The 17,641-nt window shown below is 51.5% G+C and overlaps 1 protein-coding gene across 1 annotated transcript in view; it reads left to right on the forward strand.

The window, feature by feature from the left end:
- Positions 1-17,641, forward strand: part of POLE (polymerase (DNA directed), epsilon, catalytic subunit) — a 35,022-nt gene that overhangs the window by 413 nt on the left and 16,968 nt on the right. The window contains exons 2-26 of the mRNA XM_014956611.1: positions 16-186; positions 400-480; positions 559-603; positions 751-843; positions 1,410-1,564; positions 2,587-2,728; positions 3,052-3,132; positions 3,388-3,495; positions 3,923-4,033; positions 4,345-4,430; positions 5,005-5,124; positions 5,923-6,055; positions 6,726-6,839; positions 7,720-7,932; positions 9,170-9,277; positions 10,051-10,179; positions 10,565-10,667; positions 10,762-10,908; positions 12,194-12,339; positions 13,214-13,362; positions 13,744-13,836; positions 14,107-14,251; positions 14,772-14,929; positions 16,432-16,627; positions 17,326-17,540. Coding sequence (XP_014812097.1) covers positions 16-186; positions 400-480; positions 559-603; positions 751-843; positions 1,410-1,564; positions 2,587-2,728; positions 3,052-3,132; positions 3,388-3,495; positions 3,923-4,033; positions 4,345-4,430; positions 5,005-5,124; positions 5,923-6,055; positions 6,726-6,839; positions 7,720-7,932; positions 9,170-9,277; positions 10,051-10,179; positions 10,565-10,667; positions 10,762-10,908; positions 12,194-12,339; positions 13,214-13,362; positions 13,744-13,836; positions 14,107-14,251; positions 14,772-14,929; positions 16,432-16,627; positions 17,326-17,540 — 3,242 coding nt within the window. The remainder of the gene's footprint in view (positions 1-15; positions 187-399; positions 481-558; positions 604-750; positions 844-1,409; positions 1,565-2,586; positions 2,729-3,051; positions 3,133-3,387; positions 3,496-3,922; positions 4,034-4,344; positions 4,431-5,004; positions 5,125-5,922; positions 6,056-6,725; positions 6,840-7,719; positions 7,933-9,169; positions 9,278-10,050; positions 10,180-10,564; positions 10,668-10,761; positions 10,909-12,193; positions 12,340-13,213; positions 13,363-13,743; positions 13,837-14,106; positions 14,252-14,771; positions 14,930-16,431; positions 16,628-17,325; positions 17,541-17,641) is intronic.

A 17,641-nucleotide genomic window follows, 5' to 3' on the forward strand; every position in this document is an offset into this window, starting at 1 on the left:
GGCGGGCCCCGGGAGCCGGCGGCGGGGGCTGAGGGCGCGGCGTCTGGCAGGGACGATGGCCCCGCGCTGTCGGCTCTCAAGCGCCTGGAGCGGTCGCAGCGCACGGACCGGCTGGACGCGCTGTTCGGCTTCGAGCGGCCATCGGAGCCCGGCGAGCGGACGGGCTGGCTCATCAACATGCACCCGGTACGGAGCGGCGGGGCGGGGGGCGAGCAGCCAAACGCTGGGGCCCGGGGCAGGGCGTCCCCCGGGGAGGCCCCGGTAAGGCCTGGGGGAGGGGACGGTGTCCCGCGGGGAGGCCCCCGGCAGGGGTCGGGGTGGTGCCCCGTGGAGGGGCCCCGGTAGGCCCCGAGGGGTCTCGTGGAGAGACGCGAACGGGTCCGTGATGCCCGTGGACAGACGGAGGTGCTGGACGAGGATCGACGGTCGGTGAGCGCTGTGGACTACTACTTCATCCAGGAGGACGGGAGCCGCTTCAAGGTGGGTCCCCAGGGGTCCGGGTGGGGTGTGGGGTCCCACGAAGGGACCTGCTGCCATCGCTCGTCTGCTCTCCCTTAGGTAGCCCTGCCCTACAAGCCCTACTTCTACATCGCCACCCAGAAGGTGAGGAGGGGACCCTGGGAGGACTGAGGTCTCCAGAGGGGTGCAGCGGGTCCCTGGTCTGTTCGAGACCTCCTGGGCATCCTTCTTCAGGATGGTCTTGTCCCGAGGGACAGAGCCACACTGCTCAGCCCCAGGGTCTCTTGGCAGGGCTGCGAGCGAGAAGTGTCCTCCTTCATCTCCAAGAAGTTCCAAGGGAAGATTGCGAAGCTGGAAACCGTCCCCAAAGAAGACCTGGATCTGGTTGGTTTTCCTCTGCCCTCTGTGCTCTTGAGTAACATATTTTATTTCCTTTGGACCTGGTGAAGTAGGGATGGACAGGGTAGGGAAGGGAAAGCACGTTTGGTTTTGGTCTGCTAGTGCTGCTTGTGGTGCCTCTGAGAAACAGGTTAGTTATGGCTAATTGCTTCTCGGTAGTATTTACATTCCTCTCCAGCTGTTTCACAGTGTCTTCAAGAGACATAATTGTGAGAATTACAGAATGATTGGAGAAGGAGAGGGTACTGTGGGAAAGGGTTGCTGCTCATGCTTCACCAGCTGTTCCTCCCCTTCCCCAAGTGAATACCACCCATGGTCCTCCTTGCGCGGGCAGTAGGGCTGGCCGGGCCCTTGCTGTGAACCAGTGCAGCTCTTGTGCTGATGTGCCCACCAGAGTCTCTTGTCGGTGCTTGACTCTTCTATCCATTGGCACCTCTTTTTTGGCCAGTCTCTCCACCTGCACCAGTCTAGCCTGCCTTCCCCTCCCTCTTATTGTGGTCATCCCTCAGGACTCATCCCCCCTGAGCTGGTGTTGTCTCCCTGCTTTCTAGCCAAATCACTTGGTGGGCCTGAAGAGGAACTACATCAAGCTGTCTTTCAACACGGTGGATGACTTGGTGAAGGTGCGGAAGGAGATCTCTCCTGCCGTGAGGAAAAACAGAGAGCGAGACCAGGCGAGCGATGTCTACACAGCCATGCTGTCGAGGTGGGAGCTCCTCTCAGGGCAGCCAGTCAGTTTCCTCGTCTTCATACCTACACTTCCTTGGTTGTTTCTCAGCTGTCCTCAGAGAGGGGTTGTCCTACCTGGGATCTGACCCTGGCTATGCCTCTCTGTCACCCATCTCTGAGGTGGGTCGTCAGCTCAGTGCCGCACAGTGAGAGGCCCCAGAGCGCCCGGGATGTGATGTTTTGTGGTGGTACCTCTTGCCTTCCAGTCACATATATTCCCTGTTTTCTGAGACAGGTTGCCCAGTGCCTCCCAGTACCCTTACAGTAGTAAGTGGACTGAAGGGGAAAAAACCACAAAAAATATTTTCTACAAATAAAAAGTCAGACACTTATTTACAAGATTGGAAACAGTTGCAGGCAGAAAAAAAAAAAAAAAAAAAAACTTTTTAAAAATATTTTCTACAAATAAAAAGTCAGACACTTATTTACAAGATTGGAAACAGTTGCAGGCAGAAAAAAAAAAAAAAAAGAAACTTTATTTTTGAAGTCAACCAGCATATAAACATGAAAAATTGGCCCCATTCTCTGGCTTTCTGGCTGTGAAGTCTGACTTCAGTTGAAACTTGAGGAAGAATAAAGATGAGCGCTCCCTGCTCAGCTGGAAGGCGTACTGTCCCAGTTCAAAGAGCTTCCCAGATTGTCTCATTGTCCTTAGACTTGTTACCGTACTTAGAAATCAAATGCCATAAGAACCAATCATTATACAGGCAGGTGTGGGTTTTGTCTGCCCATGCTCCTGGGCAGACACAGCTTGCAAACATGAGAAAAAGGGAATTTAGACGGGAGCGATGGGACCGCATGTGCTGTCCATCTCGGGGATGACTCCTCGAGCAGAGGGTGGCTGTGTGGCAGGGAAGTGTTTCCCCTTCTCTCCTGTCCCTGACTCCTGCTGCTGGGTGTCACTGTGCTGGTGGCTGTCCCTCGCGGCCGAGCCGGTGGAGGTGGAGGTGGAGGTGTACCCGGCGCTCGGGTGAGGGCTGCGTGGCTCTGCCCCTGCAGCGCCCTGAGCGGAGGTGTCCTGAGCACGGATGAGGAAGGGGCCTCCAGAAAGGTTGTGAACCAGATGGAAAACATTGTGGATATGCGGGAGTACGACGTACCCTACCATGTTCGCCTCTCCATCGACCTGAAGATCCACGTGGTGAGTAAGGAATAGGGAAGCTGGAAGATCTTCGCTTTCCTGCTGCCGTACCCCTGAAGGGCAGGCAGGGTGCAACCGTTGTCTCTCCAGGATCTTTGCAAAGGTTTTGATGACAATGAGTTCATGTGTAAAGCTTAGTCGAACTGCTGGGCTGCGTTCTTGGTAATGACATGCAGAATAGTTAAATGAATGATGCACAGCTACAGTTTGAGCCTTTGTTCTGGGCTGCACATAACTCGCACAGCCCTGTCCCCAGCAGCCCAACAGAAGTGACGCAAGGAGCTGGCCCTGCCATAAGGCCCTGCCTGCCCTCCTCTCCACAGGCTCACTGGTACAACGTGCGGTACCGGGGCAGCACCTACCCCCCCGAAATCACCCGCCGAGATGACCTAGTGGAGCGACCGGTGAGCGTGGGTCTGTTGGGGAGCATGGCTGGCATTCCCCCACAAAGGGGCTGGTTTCAGATGCGCTGCCACTGTCACACTGTGGTGTGCAGGGGGAAAGCTTTGTTTCTGGGCTTGGGTAGGGATGTTGGAGTTGATAAAGCAGTAAAATGATTACTGGGGGAGGGTCTGGTTCGCTTGCTGGGCTCAATGGGAATCGCTCTTTAACTTCAAGTCAGCTTTAGACTATTTTCTAATGGATTTGGTCCTGCTCAGGATCCTGTCGTTCTTGCCTTTGACATTGAAACTACTAAACTCCCTCTGAAGTTTCCTGATGCAGAGACAGACCAGATCATGATGATCTCCTACATGATTGATGGGCAGGTAAGGGACAGCAGAGTAGTTTCGTCCATGCTCCAGCAATGAATCTGGGGAGCATCACAGCGTTTCTCCTCCAACCCAGCTCAGTCCAGACTTTCTTTGCTGCTGGCTGCTTGGTGTGTGGCTGTGGAAATAAAACTGAAGTCTGAATGATGATAAAATATTTAGTTTCATGATACTCAGGTTCCTGGTGCTCCTGTGAGGGAGGAGTAGTCACCTGGAGAGCACTGGGACAACTCTGTTGTCCCATGTTTTCTCCCCATGACCTCTTTAGCTGATGGCCAGATGGTTCAACAGATGACTCCCAAACAGTTGTTCCCCCTTGACAGAAGCTTTGGCTTTTCAGAGGAAAATGTCTCATTGTTTGGACAGCATTTTCGGGTTGCCTGCAAGCCAAGTCCTCCTAACTGACTCCTTGTCACCTTTCTAGGGCTACCTGATCACAAACAGGGAGATCGTCTCTGAGGATATTGAAGACTTTGAGTTTACTCCCAAGCCGGAGTATGAGGGTCCATTTTGTGTCTTTAATGAACCAGATGAAGTAAGTCAGTTCTGCCCAGCAGAACCTGTGGGCAGGTACCTGCCTGAGGCTCTTGTTGGCCAAAGAGAGCTAATAGCTTGGTAGGCTGCTCTGCTGGGGAGCGCGGCGGTTCTGGCAGGGCTGGTCATGCTGTTGTTTCTTGGTAATGAGGGTAAGAGATGTCAGGTTTGGGCTAGGTGGGAAGGAGAGGGGAAAAGGGGAAAGGTGGAGTAAATGGTATGGTGTCCACCATCTCTCTGTGGAGGAGATGAAGTTACTACATATACATATATATATATATATATATGTATATCTCTTTTGTTTAATCCTAGGCTCATTTAATCCAAAGGTGGTTTGAGCATGTCCAGGAGACCAAACCCACCATCATCGTCACGTACAATGGAGACTTCTTTGACTGGTAAGATCAGGAATGAAAACCAAGCTGGCAAGGTGTCACCTGAGCTGCGGGGCAGGGTCAGGTATCAACCTTGACACCTTTCCATGGTTCACACTGTGGTGATAGTGTGTGATCCATGCCGACTGGCCCGTTTGAGCACCTCACCAAGTCCTGTGGTCACTGGCTTGGAAGTATGAGCTTCTGTAGGGTCCCTTCCACTTGGCTGAGCTGCCTGAGCTGCTTTAAAGCCTTGTCAGTGGCGCAACATTGGTGTATGGGTGAGTGCAGTCTTGGGAGAGCAGGGAGAGGGTCGAAAGAGACCTGGAAGATAGCAGGGAGAGGGGTGTAGGCGAGCCTTCAGGAAGCAAGGGGAGAGGGACCACATGCTCTCAACTCCTGGTGCAGGATGCAAACACCTTCACCTCTTGGGTCATGCTGCAATTCTGTCCTGCATGAAGTTTTCCCGTGGCCAGATATCACAGATAAGTTGCAAGAAAAATTCTTTAGGTAGTTTGTAACAAAGCAGTTGTGAAGCTGTTGTTGGAGATGAAGGGAAATGTTCGGTTCCCTCTGTTCTCATTGCCTCTCTCCCCAGGCCCTTTGTGGAAGCAAGAGCAGCAGCTCATGGAATTGATATGTATCAGGAAATTGGGTTTCAGAAGGACAGCCAGGGAGAGTACAAAGCATCCCAGTGCATCCACATGGACTGTCTAAGGTACCAAATGCTGCCACTCTGCCATATAGCTGCATCTTTATCTCTTGAATTTATATAAAATACCTACAGTTGTATTTGAATGCTGTTCTCCTTTTGACTGTTGGAAGCTTTCGTGTCTCGCACCTCCCTAGGCTGGTGTGATAGTCCATTTGTTCAACTGTGCTACTTCCCCTTGGCACTCTGCATACTGCAGAAGCTACCAAGCCTTCGTCATGAAGGGCTGTTGGGACTGCCTCTCTCCCTGCAGCCTGCTGGTGTCTGTCCTCAGGTGTCTGAGCTCTGATTTGGAGAGTGGAGAAGGGGTGGGCTAAGATCAGGCCATTGGAGTGGGGAAGGAACCATATCCTAACCCAGCAGCCTCCTGGCACGGCCAGAAGAGGAAAGAGCACACTGTGCATGCATGGGAGAGAGAGAGAAGTTGGGGCTTTTATGTGGGTTTCCTCTATTGAAGCAGTGTCTGGACTTTGGAGAGTCCTTGCAGTCCTGATGGTGTCTCCTCCAGTGGTTAAATGTTTATCTTAAACCCACTGAGGGAGTTGGAAGGTGTTAACTCTGAGCGGTGGTGGTGGTATGGATAGCTGGGTTTGTCCTGGTTGGGATTTAAGTGCATTGGTAGAGATGCAAGATATGTAAAGCTGGGCAGCCTCCTAAGCCACTGTGCTTGGATGCTCGGCTCTCGGCTGTCCTCAATGAGAGGTCTCCTTTGCAATTGAGGTCCTGTTTGCAAGCCTGAGCCCCTTTTGAAAAAGCAGGGCTGGTTTCTCTGCACAATCCTGGTATTTTCATTATTTTGTCCAGGTGGGTGAAGAGAGACAGTTACCTTCCAGTGGGAAGTCACAACCTGAAAGCAGCAGCTAAAGCAAAACTGGGTTACGATCCAGTGGAGCTGGACCCTGAAGAGATGTGCCGTATGGCTACGGAGGAGCCTCAGGTATCCCCTCCCTGTAACATATCTCCTCTGAGCAATTGGAAACCAAGCCTAGAGCAGCTGCAGTATGACTGAATCTTTAGCTAAAAGTATTACAAAATGTTTTTGCTCAATGCAGTGGCTCAATCTCAAAGTAGCTCAATCTGTCTCCCCAAATGGCCAATGCCTTAGAAGCACTTGAGCTTGTGGGGAGAAAGAACAGGATATTCTTTGAAGTGGTTCTAGCACTGGCATTGCACTGTGTATTTTCTGTATATATTTATATCAATGTGAGGTGGCAGGCACCACCTAGATGAGAAACACCATGAAGACCCATGATTTGCTGGAGGGACAAGAAATAGGCTTAGTGTCCAGGTGCCACAGGCAGGGGATTTCTGCTGAAGCCCTGGAGCAGCCTCTTGGTTGTCAAATGGGGCAACATCTGTGCCATGAGCTCATCCCCCCCATTTCTTCTCATTCAAAGCTGATGTATCGCTGTGCAATTAGAGCTAGAGCAGGATGTCTTTGGAAGCTAACAGGTTATTCTTCACAACGTAGGACATGGAGAAATACGCCTTTCTCTTCTTCCTGTTGATATGAGCGTGCCCAACAGGAATCAATGAAAGATTATTGTCATTGAGCTGCTCTGTCACATGTAATTGGAATTAATTTGCCTCTCACCCTTCCTCGACAGACCCTGGCCACCTATTCAGTGTCCGACGCAGTTGCTACCTATTACATGTATATGAAGTACGTGCATCCTTTCATTTTCGCCTTGTGTACCATCATTCCCATGGAGCCTGATGAGGTGGGTGCACTCCCGAAACAATGATTTCTTTGCTGGGCCAAGAGCCACGTCTCCCAGACTGCAGGGACACTCTGGCCACAGACCTGAGCACCACTGCCTGGGCACTTTCCCATCTGTCAGGGAGGGTGGGTGGATTTGGAGGCTATTCCTTTCCACAGCCCTGGGGTGTTACAAGAGCTACTGAAGAACAAGAGGCCTGCAGGTTGGCAGTACAGGGCTGGAGCAAGAAAGTGGCTGATGCTCCACGCTCAGCCAAGGTTACTTGTGGTCATGGTTGTGCAAAGCCAGGTCTGCTGATGGCTGTTGTGAGCTATAGGGAGGATGGTTAGGAAGCTGTCTGAGCATGAAGGAAACGTCCCTCTGCCCCTACCTGGTTTCACTTACAAAGGTGCTTGACAATAGAGTAGTGTCAGAAGATGATGGCAGCAGAGGTCGGGAGGTCTTTTGCACTGTCTATAGCTTGCTTTCCTTCTGGCCAACAAGAAGGAGTTGGTGTTGGTTTCTCACTTGCTTCCATCATCCTTGCTGTGGGCTGCAGCACTACCCACTGCCTGGTTCCATATGTGTCACCAGCTGATGCCATCCAGCTCACTAATGTGGCTGTGCCACCAGCACTAGTACACGGAATGATTTGGGTTGAAAAGAACCTGCAAAGATAATCTAGTCCAACCACCCCCTGCCATGGGCAGGGACACTAACCAGGTTGCTCAAAGCTGCATCCAACCTGACCTTGAGCACTTCCAGGGATGGGGCATCCACAAATGATATGGGCAACCTTTTCCAGTGTCTTACCACCCTCATAGTATAGAATTTCTTCCTTATAGGTAATCTAAATGTACTGTTTTTGAGTTTAAAACCAGCTTTTATGTCTCTCCTGCAGGTGTTAAGAAAAGGATCTGGGACACTGTGCGAGGCGCTGCTGATGGTTCAAGCCTATCATGCCAACATCATCTTCCCCAACAAGCAGGAGCAGGAATTCAACAAACTTACAGAAGATGGCCATGTGCTGGACTCAGAGACGTACGTGGGAGGCCATGTGGAAGCGCTGGAGTCTGGGGTCTTCCGCAGTGACATACCTTGCCGCTTCAAAATGGTAAGAGACCATGCAGCCGGCCCTTGTCCTTGGGGAGCATGGTGGTGGGGAATAACCCTCTGCTGGTGGCATCTCCTCTGTCCCTGCTGGGCTTGGGCAGTACCTGTCATGTTTTAGGAGAACCAGCTGCATGGTGCTTGGCTGGGAAGGGATGGGAGGAGGCCTCCAAGTGGCCATCTGTGCTTCACTGAGAGAGCAAGTTGTCAACAGAAGTCTTAGGGGAGACGTTATCACCATGTTCCAGTATTTAAAGGGTGGCCACAAAGAAGATGGAGACTGCCTTTTTACAAGGGGTCATGTGGAAAAGACAGGGGGTGATAGGTACAAGTTACTCCAGGAGGGATTCTAACTGACACAGGAGGAAAATTTTTCACAGTGAGAACAACCAGCCATTGGAATAGTCTCCCCATGGAAGTGGTGGATTCCCCATCATTGGACGCTTTTAAGATTCAGCTGGGCCATCTTGTCTAGACCCTTTGCCAAGAAAGGCAGATGATCCTTGAGGCTTCTTCCAGCCTGGTGTTCTATGATTCTATGACATGTGTCACATACTGGATGCAAGCCAGACCCTCTTGACAGCAAGGGAGATTGGTGAAGTGGGGTTTTGGGTTTGGTTTTGAACCAGTGGTTCTTGGAAGATATGCCTCTATCCCCTTGGGGGTCCTGTCCTCCCTCTGTCCTTTTACCACCCAAACTAAGGTTCTTCTAAACCTTTCCTGGGCATCTTTCACGCGTTTCTGGTTCACATTGGTGTCTCCATCACCTCCCCCCTTGTCCTGCTTCACACCTGTTGGCTTCAGGCTTCAGAGGTGGTTTCACTCTGCTGTGCAATGCATTGCACTTAGTGCAGAACGTTTTGGTGAATATCATCTGGTGAATGATCATCAGGGAGCACAAACTGGGTGTATAAAAGGATCTGGGCTAAGTCTGAATCTCTGGACCTTGCACCAGTCAGCATGCAGCCACGAGAGGTGCTGTGCTACCAACCACAAATGCAACTGGCTGCTCTTCAGCTGCTCTTGTCTCTTTCTTTCATTGTGTTATTTTTATTTTTATTTTTTTGACCTCTTGTCAGTGGTCTGGACCCTGCCCGTGCCTCAGTAAGCTGCCCCACTGCTGCAGGGCCATGCTTAGAGCTCCCCAGGTCAGGCAGGGACAGGGCAGCAGGGCAGGAGCTGCCAGCCTGCAGCCAGGGATGGCTGCCTGTGGCCTCAGTGCTGTCCCCATGCCCCTGCAGAATCCTGCTGCCTTCGACTTCCTGGTGCAGCACGTGGAGAAGACGCTGCGGCACGCCATCGAGGAGGAGGAGGGTTTGCCATTGGATCAAGTCACCAACTTCCAGGAGGTGTGTTGCCTGTGGCATGGCTGGGTTTGGCAGGGGGGGCTGAGCTGCCAGGCTGGGGCTGCAGCTTTAAAGTGCCTGTTTAGGTTCATTTTATGCTCTATGGATAAAGACCAAGAAGCCCATCAATGGGCACCTGCAGAGCAGATGGTGTTGAGGTATGTAATAACCAGCCACCACCTCTATCAGCCCCAACCAGCGCCCTTCTGCCCAGCTGCTGGAGCCCAGCCCAGGGATCTGGGGCCTCTGACCTGGCTGAGGGATGTGGTTCCTGCTTTCCCCTTTGCAGGTTCAACCAGGAGCAAAGCTCTGAGAGAGCTGAAAATGGATTTAGTGAGAAGACAGACCCCTCAGATACCCCAATTACTCATGTTCCTATTGTTCCCTGCTTCTTATAAGCTACAAAGTGCAGGTCCCCCCCATCCAAAGCCAAGTCTGAAGTTTCTTGGACGACATCATCAGTTAGTGACTGGGGACTTTGCTGTTGTCTCCATTAACTCATTTGCACTGAGAAGGTCCTTGGTTGCGTAACCTTTGGGAAGTAGCTGCTCTCACTTCCACATAGTCCTACAGATAAAGCCTACCTTGGAGGTCCAAAACAAAACCTAAAGTGCCGATGGTCAAGGACGCCCTGATGCTGCTCCTTTGGTCCTTTAAATCCTTCCCCAGGGTCAGTGGCAGACCTCCTGATCCAGGAGTAAAAGACCAAATTCAACAAGTATTTCACTCATTAACTCCCTCCTGTCTGAATTTCACTTCTTTTTGACTTGCCACAGGTTTGTGATGAAATCAAGGTCAAACTCAATGCCCTGAAGGATGTTCCAAACAGAATTGAGTGTCCCCTTATCTACCATCTAGATGTGGGTGCCATGTACCCAAACATCATTCTGACCAACAGGTTGCAGGTGGGTAACATCAACCGTGTCTCTCCTGTCTCTTTCAGATGACCTGGGTGGTCTCTCTGATTGGAACCCCTTGACAACAAGGGCAGAACTTTCTGCTCTGGGCAGGGGAATCAGGTAGGGCTGGGTATGAAATTTCAGTCAAGCTGCCGTGGATGCCAGGTCCACAGAGGCTGAGGTACAACTTTAGCTAGGACTATTCCCCAAAAAACAGCTATTGCTTTTATGGGTATTGTGCTCTTGAAAGGCTCCAGAAAGGAGAACTCACTGAGTGCCATCTCTGATGTTCACACCTGTGCTCTTCTGCCACCCAGCGCCTATTCTGGCTTGAGGTGTCATTTGAAGGCCTGTCCACTCTAACACTTGTGTGTCTCTTACTTGCGTTCAGCCCTCAGCCATGGTGGATGAGGCCACGTGTGCTGCCTGTGACTTCAACAAGCCAGGTGCCAACTGTCAGCGCCGCATGACTTGGCAGTGGCGAGGAGAGTTCAGTAAGTACAGTGAGCACCGCGCAGTCCAGTCCCGAGAGATGAAGATGAATTCCTGCTTCTCTCCTGGGAAACTGATAGCTGTCCTCCTCGGCAGTGCCGGCCAGCCGCAGTGAGTATCACCGCATCCAGCAGCAGCTGGAGTCGGAGAAGTTCCCTCCCCTGTCCCCTGAGGGACCACCCCGTGCCTTCCACGAGCTCTCCCGGGAAGAACAAGCCAAGTATGAGAAAAAGCGGCTGGCAGGTAAAAAAAAAACCAAAACGATAAATCAACATCATAATCTGGAGTGGTGTTTTGCAACCTAGACTGTGAGCGGTGCTCACCGTTAATTGCTTTCTACAGCTGTGGGGTTAGCTCAGACTGGGTCTGCTCTCAGACCATGCTTTGGAGGACCTTCTCCAGGATCCCAGCAGGCTCCTATGTGCTTCCGAAGAGGGACCAGGCACCAGTGCCTGTGTCAGCATTTCTCCTTTTGTCTGTTAAGAGCCATAGATTTGAGGTTAAATATGAATGTCTCCATTTTTTGGGAAGCTGCTGATTAGGGGATGGCCTGCTGGAAAGCAGCTCTGCAGAGAGGGACCTGGGAGTCCTGGTGGACAACTGGCCCATGAGCCAGCAATGTGCCCTTGTGGCCAGGAAGGCCAATGATCTCCTGGGATGCAGGAGAAAGAGTGTGGCCAGCAGGTGGAAGAAGATCATCCTTCCCCTCTGCTCTGCCCTGGGGAGGCCCCATCTGGAGCACTGTGTCCAGTTCTGGGCTCCCCAGTTCAAGAGGGACAGGGAAGTGCTACAGAGAGTCCAGCAGAGACTACGGAGATGATCAAGGGAATGGAGCGCCTCTCTTATAAGGAAAGGCTGAGAGAGCTGGGGCTGTTCAGCTGGAGAAGAGAAGGCTGAGAGGGGATCTCATCAATGCTGATCAATATCTAAAGGGTGGGTGGCAAGAAGATGGGACCAGACTCTTCTCAGTGGTGTCCCATGACAGGACAAGGGCCAACAGGCACAAATCAGAACATGGGAAATTCCATTTCAACATGAGGAAAAACTGCTTTCCTTTGAGGATGCCACAGCCCTGGAAGAGGCTGCCCAGAGAGGTTCCAAACTTGCCTGCTCTGGGTGACCCTGCCTTGGCAGGGGGGTTGGACTAGATGATCTCAAAAGGTTCCTTCCAACCCTGACCATTCTGTGATTAAAGCCTGTTGGTGAAAGGGAAATATAACATCCCGTCACCCAGTTGTGATACTGTTCAGCAGAATCATCCAGCTGCCTGGGGGCAGAGCCTGGGTTTGTGGACAGGCAGTACATGCATCACAATGAGTTTTTCTCCTACCTGCCCCTACATCTCCATAACAAGGGGCTGCTTCTCTCTGTGCTGGTATCTTCTTTCCCCTCCCTTTGCACTAGGACTGTCTCCCCACTCACCCGTGGGCGATGCTTGGATGTTTCCCTCTCCATACTGTGCCCATCCCTCTGTCTGTAGCAGGGCACTCATCCCTGAGAAGTTCCCCGTACTTCTTCCCTTGATTAGATTACTGCCGCAAGGCATACAAGAAGATCCACGTCACCAAGGTGGAAGAACGAGTCACCACCATCTGCCAACGAGAGAACTCTTTCTATGTGGACACAGTGCGAGCTTTCAGGGACCGCCGCTACGAGTTCAAGGGGCTGCACAAGGTACCAAGCCTGGTTTAACTTGCCTTGCCAAGGCTGCAAGCTCTCATTCCTCACTGAAAACCTGATGCCTAAAGAATTGCTCCATTCAGCCTTTGTATTTAAGAAGGATGTGGTGGAGCTTCTGAGAGCTGTGCCTTCTCACTGCCAAATCTTCGGCAGCTGCTGCCACAGCATTTACTGCCTCTGTGGTGTGGTTGGAAACAAAGCTGCATCTTCAGTTTTCGCTGGGTTTAGCAAATCCTCAGCCAGTCTCTGTTCTGATATATCTGATCTGCTGGGTTCAGTCTGAGGCATTCTACTTGGAGAAAAGAGACAAGCTGAGAAGCAAGGTCTTAGACCTTGGGTTAACCAACAGTTGAGTCCAGGAGGATGCTCTAGCTCTCTGCTGGTTGAGGTTTGTGCTAGAGGAGACCAGGGTGTGTTATTCTTGAAGGGTGTTGAAGGCAGTGATGAAGCCATGGGAGTCTGCTTTGTGGTTACTCCCTGGTGCCTTTCCTGCCCCGAATCACAGAGCTGGCCCGGAGAGTTTTTCTTGGCAGGCAGTTCTGCTGTGTAGCCAGACACTATCAGTTGCTGCAGGCAGTGTACTCAGTTCTTGCCTGCGCACACGAGGCGCAGCACAGCTGATGTGGGCGGTGCTGCTGGTGCTGGTTGAATTCTGATTGTCAGAGTTACAGTGGGTGCTGCAGGTCCCTCCTACCCTGTGGCAAAGTGCCTCTGACCAATTCCTCTGTTGCAAGAGGAGGAGGACTGTTTAGCTGATGCTACTAGTTTCTGGCAATGCTATTGCAATGCTATACTGGGGCTGAGGAGGAGCCAGTTGGATAGTGGTAGTGATGTGCGGGATTCTCCTGACTGTACCTGTGGCTTGCAGGTGTGGAAGAAGAAACTGTCAGCAGCAGTGGAGATAGGAGATGCTTCTGAAGTGAAGCGCTGCAAGAACATGGAAATCTTGTATGACTCCCTGCAGCTGGCCCACAAGTGTATTCTCAACTCTTTCTATGGCTACGTCATGCGGAAAGGGTGAGTCTGCCCGCAGGGCGATGCTGGGGTCCTCCAGAGAGGACCTCTGGAAACCAGGACTGTCCTCTGGACGCTGTCACTTGCTTCACCTCCATCTGAAGCACCAGGGTGAAGCTGGTAACACTCTCCTCTGCCAATGACTTCTCATCCTGGAGACTCTTGCCAGACATTAAGTGGTGGGTGTAACTGATGGGAATCGTGTCTGTTAGTGGGTTTCTGGCTTTTCTGAAGCACTGTAACTAGGGCAAGGAGAACAATCTATGGAGGGACAGTGTTGATGTGGTTTTTGCCCTTATTCCTCTGGAGGTCCTCCTGCCCTTTCCATAGCTGGGTTTGGGAGGGAGCACTTCATGCTCTTCTCTTTGACACCTCTGCTCACAGAGCTCGCTGGTACTCCATGGAAATGGCTGGCATCGTCTGCTTCACGGGGGCAAATATCATCACCCAGGCCAGGGAACTGATTGAGCAGATTGGGTGAGTATGTGCTGACCTGGGGAAGAAAGGTCCATTTGCATCTCAGACAGATGTGGGAGCATGTTAAACGCCTGAGCGTTCCGCAGTGAATGTTGGAGATTCAGATCTCTGCCACTGCTGTGGTTATTCTTTTGTATTATGAGGGTTTGCTTTGCAGAAGGGACCAGAGAGTGGATGTAGAAGGCTACCTCTGCCTTTATGGGGGATACAAAGCTGAGCCTCACCTGTCTTCCGTGCTTCTCCTGACAGTGACCATCCTTCCTTCCTTAGGAGACCTCTGGAACTGGATACTGATGGCATTTGGTGTGTGCTCCCCAACAGCTTCCCTGAGAACTTTGTCATCAAGTCAACCAATGCCAAGAAGCCAAAGGTGACAATCTCCTACCCAGGTGCCATGCTGAACATCCTGGTGAAGGTGAGTCTTATGGCCATTCAGGCCAGCTCTGCAGCCTGGGAAAAAGGAGGTGGAGGACTGACACGGGAGGAGGGACCTTTCTGCCATCTCTGCTTCCCACATAGTGAGTGGGACACTGGAGCTGATGGACCTGCTTCCTGCACAGCTTCTCTCTGCCCTGGAGAGCACCTGAGCAGAGGGAGAGGCTCAGATATCCCTGTAGCGGGGAGGGTCGTGTGTAAGAGGCCAGGGTTGGTGCCTGGTCACCTGTGGAGGCTGGGACTCCAGGCTAGGGCAAGGTCCAAACCCATCCTCTGCTTGCTTTAGCTTCTGTAAGACAAGAGAATATAATCTTAGGGTCCAAAGCATTTTTCTTCTCAACAGGCAGGTCATATGTTTTGATTTTTGAGCCCTAAATTGTGCTATAGCTTTCAGAGAGGTGCTCAGTGATCCCTTTAGGCAGGGTGTGCCTGAGGGGCACCTCCTGGTGTAACCAGCCTGGCTGTTGAGTGAAGCCGTTCTCCTGGGGCTTCGCCCGTAGGAAGGCTTCACGAATAATCAGTACCAAGAACTGCAGGACCCAGCCTCTCTCACCTATGTCACACGCTCGGAGAACAGCATCTTTTTTGAAGTGGATGGACCATACCTGGCCATGATCCTCCCAGCTTCCAAAGAGGAGGGCAAGAAGCTGAAAAAAAGGTGAGATTCCAAAGCTTGAAATATTATCACTTCCCTCGGGAAACAGACTGAGGACCTCTCTTTCTTCATGCATGTGGGGCACATTGGTCCTTGTCCCCGGAGCTGGCAGCATGCGTGATTCACTGGCTTTAAATGGTTCCTTACACCAGATTATCTTTGAATCCAGCTATGCTCTTGCCTCCAGTGTCATACTATAGCAGTAAATTTTGGAAGATAACAGCAAAACAACATTTCTCCAAGTGGCTGACCAGATACGATTTCCTTGTTTGGCTGTGAGGTGTGGAGAACTTTGGCTTTCCTTCTGAGGACTTACCATACCAAATCATATTTAACCTAAGCTGTTTAAACTCACCAGTTCCTGCCTTCCCATCTCTCAGGAGTTCACAGACCTCCAGTAATGCTTCTCCTAGGTGTTTCCCCTTCCTTCTCCATCTGGAAGAAGGAACAGATCCTGCCATTACTGTCACATTATAGGATAGTTGTACTCAAAATTCACTGATTTCTCTGCAGCCTCCTTAACAGGAAAGCGAGCTAGAGCAGTAGCAGCCACTAGCTAGAGGAGCCAGACTTAGGGATCTGGGTCTGGCTCCAAGAAATGCTGTCACTGCCCTCCAGCACCCTCTGTCCTTACAGCTCTGTGCTTTGTGCTTAATGCCCCATTGGACAAGCTCCAGCATCACCGTCTCCTGTCAGTGCCTTTCTGCAAGCATCTCCTACCACAGGAGTTGAGATGATGCCAAGCATCGAGCAGGTTCTGCTCATGGGACTCTTATCTCAGGCCCTCTTGGTTTCTTGTAGTTTGGGGATATTAGCAAATGCATTTATTTCTTGGTCACTTTCCAACCAAAGCAGCCTGGAGGTGGCTAGTGGGCACCATCACTGGTGGAGGAAGAGAAGTTTGTGCCCACAGGAACATGGTCAGGTGGGAGAAGGGCTGGCAAAGTGATGTAGGTTTGAGTATCCCCCCTCTTGTCTTAGCTGATGTCTCAAGAAAAACTCTAGAGGAACACAGAAATAATGGGCAGGGATGTGAAATGCAAAACAAAAAAGGCAAGATAAAAGAAGAGAGGGAGGAGTGTTCCTATAGTCATGTCATGACTACATCCTCTTTTCTCTGAACCCCTTTGCCGGCATCTGAGCTGGCAAAGTTTCCTTCTTCTCTCTAAACCTCTAATAATAAACCTAATATGTTCTTCCATTTCCCTGCCCAGACTTTCACCTCCTGCCCTTTACTTGTGTGCAATTAAGATCATTCTCCCAGTCGCTGTGGAGGAGCCAGGGCATGAGCTGACGTGCTTTTGCAGATCAAGTTGAGACAGCCGGTAGAGCAGGTGTAGATATTCCAAGATCATCCTAGTGCTGAGCACCACGGCTCTGTTGAACCCTTTGGATGGTGGTGTGGTGGCACAGGGAGGAGTGCCCTGACAGGAGGGACACCAGCGGGATCCTGGAGGGCATGTTCCTTGGCGCAGGCCCGTTTTTGCCCGTGCTGTGTCTCCTAGGTACGCAGTATTCAATGAAGATGGGTCTCTGGCTGAGCTGAAGGGATTTGAGGTGAAGCGCCGGGGAGAGCTGCAGCTGGTGAAGATATTCCAGTCTTCTGTATTTGAAGCCTTTCTGAAAGGCAGCACCCTGGAGGAGGTCTATGCTTCTGTGGCCAAGGTGGCTGATTACTGGCTGGATGTGCTCTACAGCAAGGTAAGCACAGATCAGCACCTCTGCTCCCGAGGTGGAGCCTAAGTATCAGAGATGATCAGGCACTGTGGGGAGCGTGGACTTCACTTGCACCAAGTAGGTGGTCCACTGTGCTTCTGACAGTCACATCTTTTTTTGCTGCTTTCGTTCTCTAAGGCTGCTGGTTTTAGTGTCTTTTAGTGTAAGGGCTGTTCATTCAGCTGCAACTCTGAGTGAGTGGTGGCCTTCTCCAGTTATCTCCTTCACGGAGCTGCTGTGGTGGCCCTCATTCACCAAGGACTTTGGCTAAGGGCATTTGCTGATGCAAAAAATGATGGAGCTGCTGTGTGTGAAGTGTTTTAGGAGAAACAGAGGCATCGGTTATACAGTAACTGGGGAGAGCAGAGAAAATGCAAGAAACTGGGGGGTGAGAGCCTTCCAATTTGCAATGACTTTGTACAACAAATTCCTGGTGAGCCCAACTACTTTGTGTGACATCACAAAGCAGTGCTGCCATAGCCCAGCCGTGGCATAAATCGACGCAAGCCTCAAACCCACGCTCCCTTTTTTCAATGTCACGTTGGCAGCTGCAGCAGGGAGCAATTCCCAGCCTCCTCATAGAGAGCCACACTAACTGGGTGTAGGTGCTCCCTGTATCTGACAGCAGCAAGGTTTTGTCATTAGGTTCTCTCTAGCTTTGGGGTTTTTTTCCTACCTTTCAGGCTGCCAACATGCCTGATTCAGAGCTGTTTGAGCTGATCTCGGAGAACCGGTCCATGTCGCGCAAGCTGGAGGACTATGGGGAGCAGAAGTCCACCTCCATCAGCACTGCCAAGCGCCTGGCAGAGTTCCTGGGGGACCAGATGGTGAAGGATGCGGGACTGAGCTGCCGGTTCATCATTTCCAAGAAACCAGAAGGGTCTCCAGTCACTGAGAGGTAACCCTCTCTTGAGGAGCCAGGACTTTTGGCAGTGTGGGGGCAACCAACGGAGGAAGGGCAGGGTAGCAGGAGGTGAGTGAGCTGGTGTGGTGTGGCCA

This window comes from Calidris pugnax, unplaced genomic scaffold (assembly GCF_001431845.1).
Source record: "Calidris pugnax isolate Ruff unplaced genomic scaffold, ASM143184v1 scaffold332, whole genome shotgun sequence".
NCBI classification, from domain to species: Eukaryota; Metazoa; Chordata; class Aves; order Charadriiformes; family Scolopacidae; genus Calidris; species Calidris pugnax.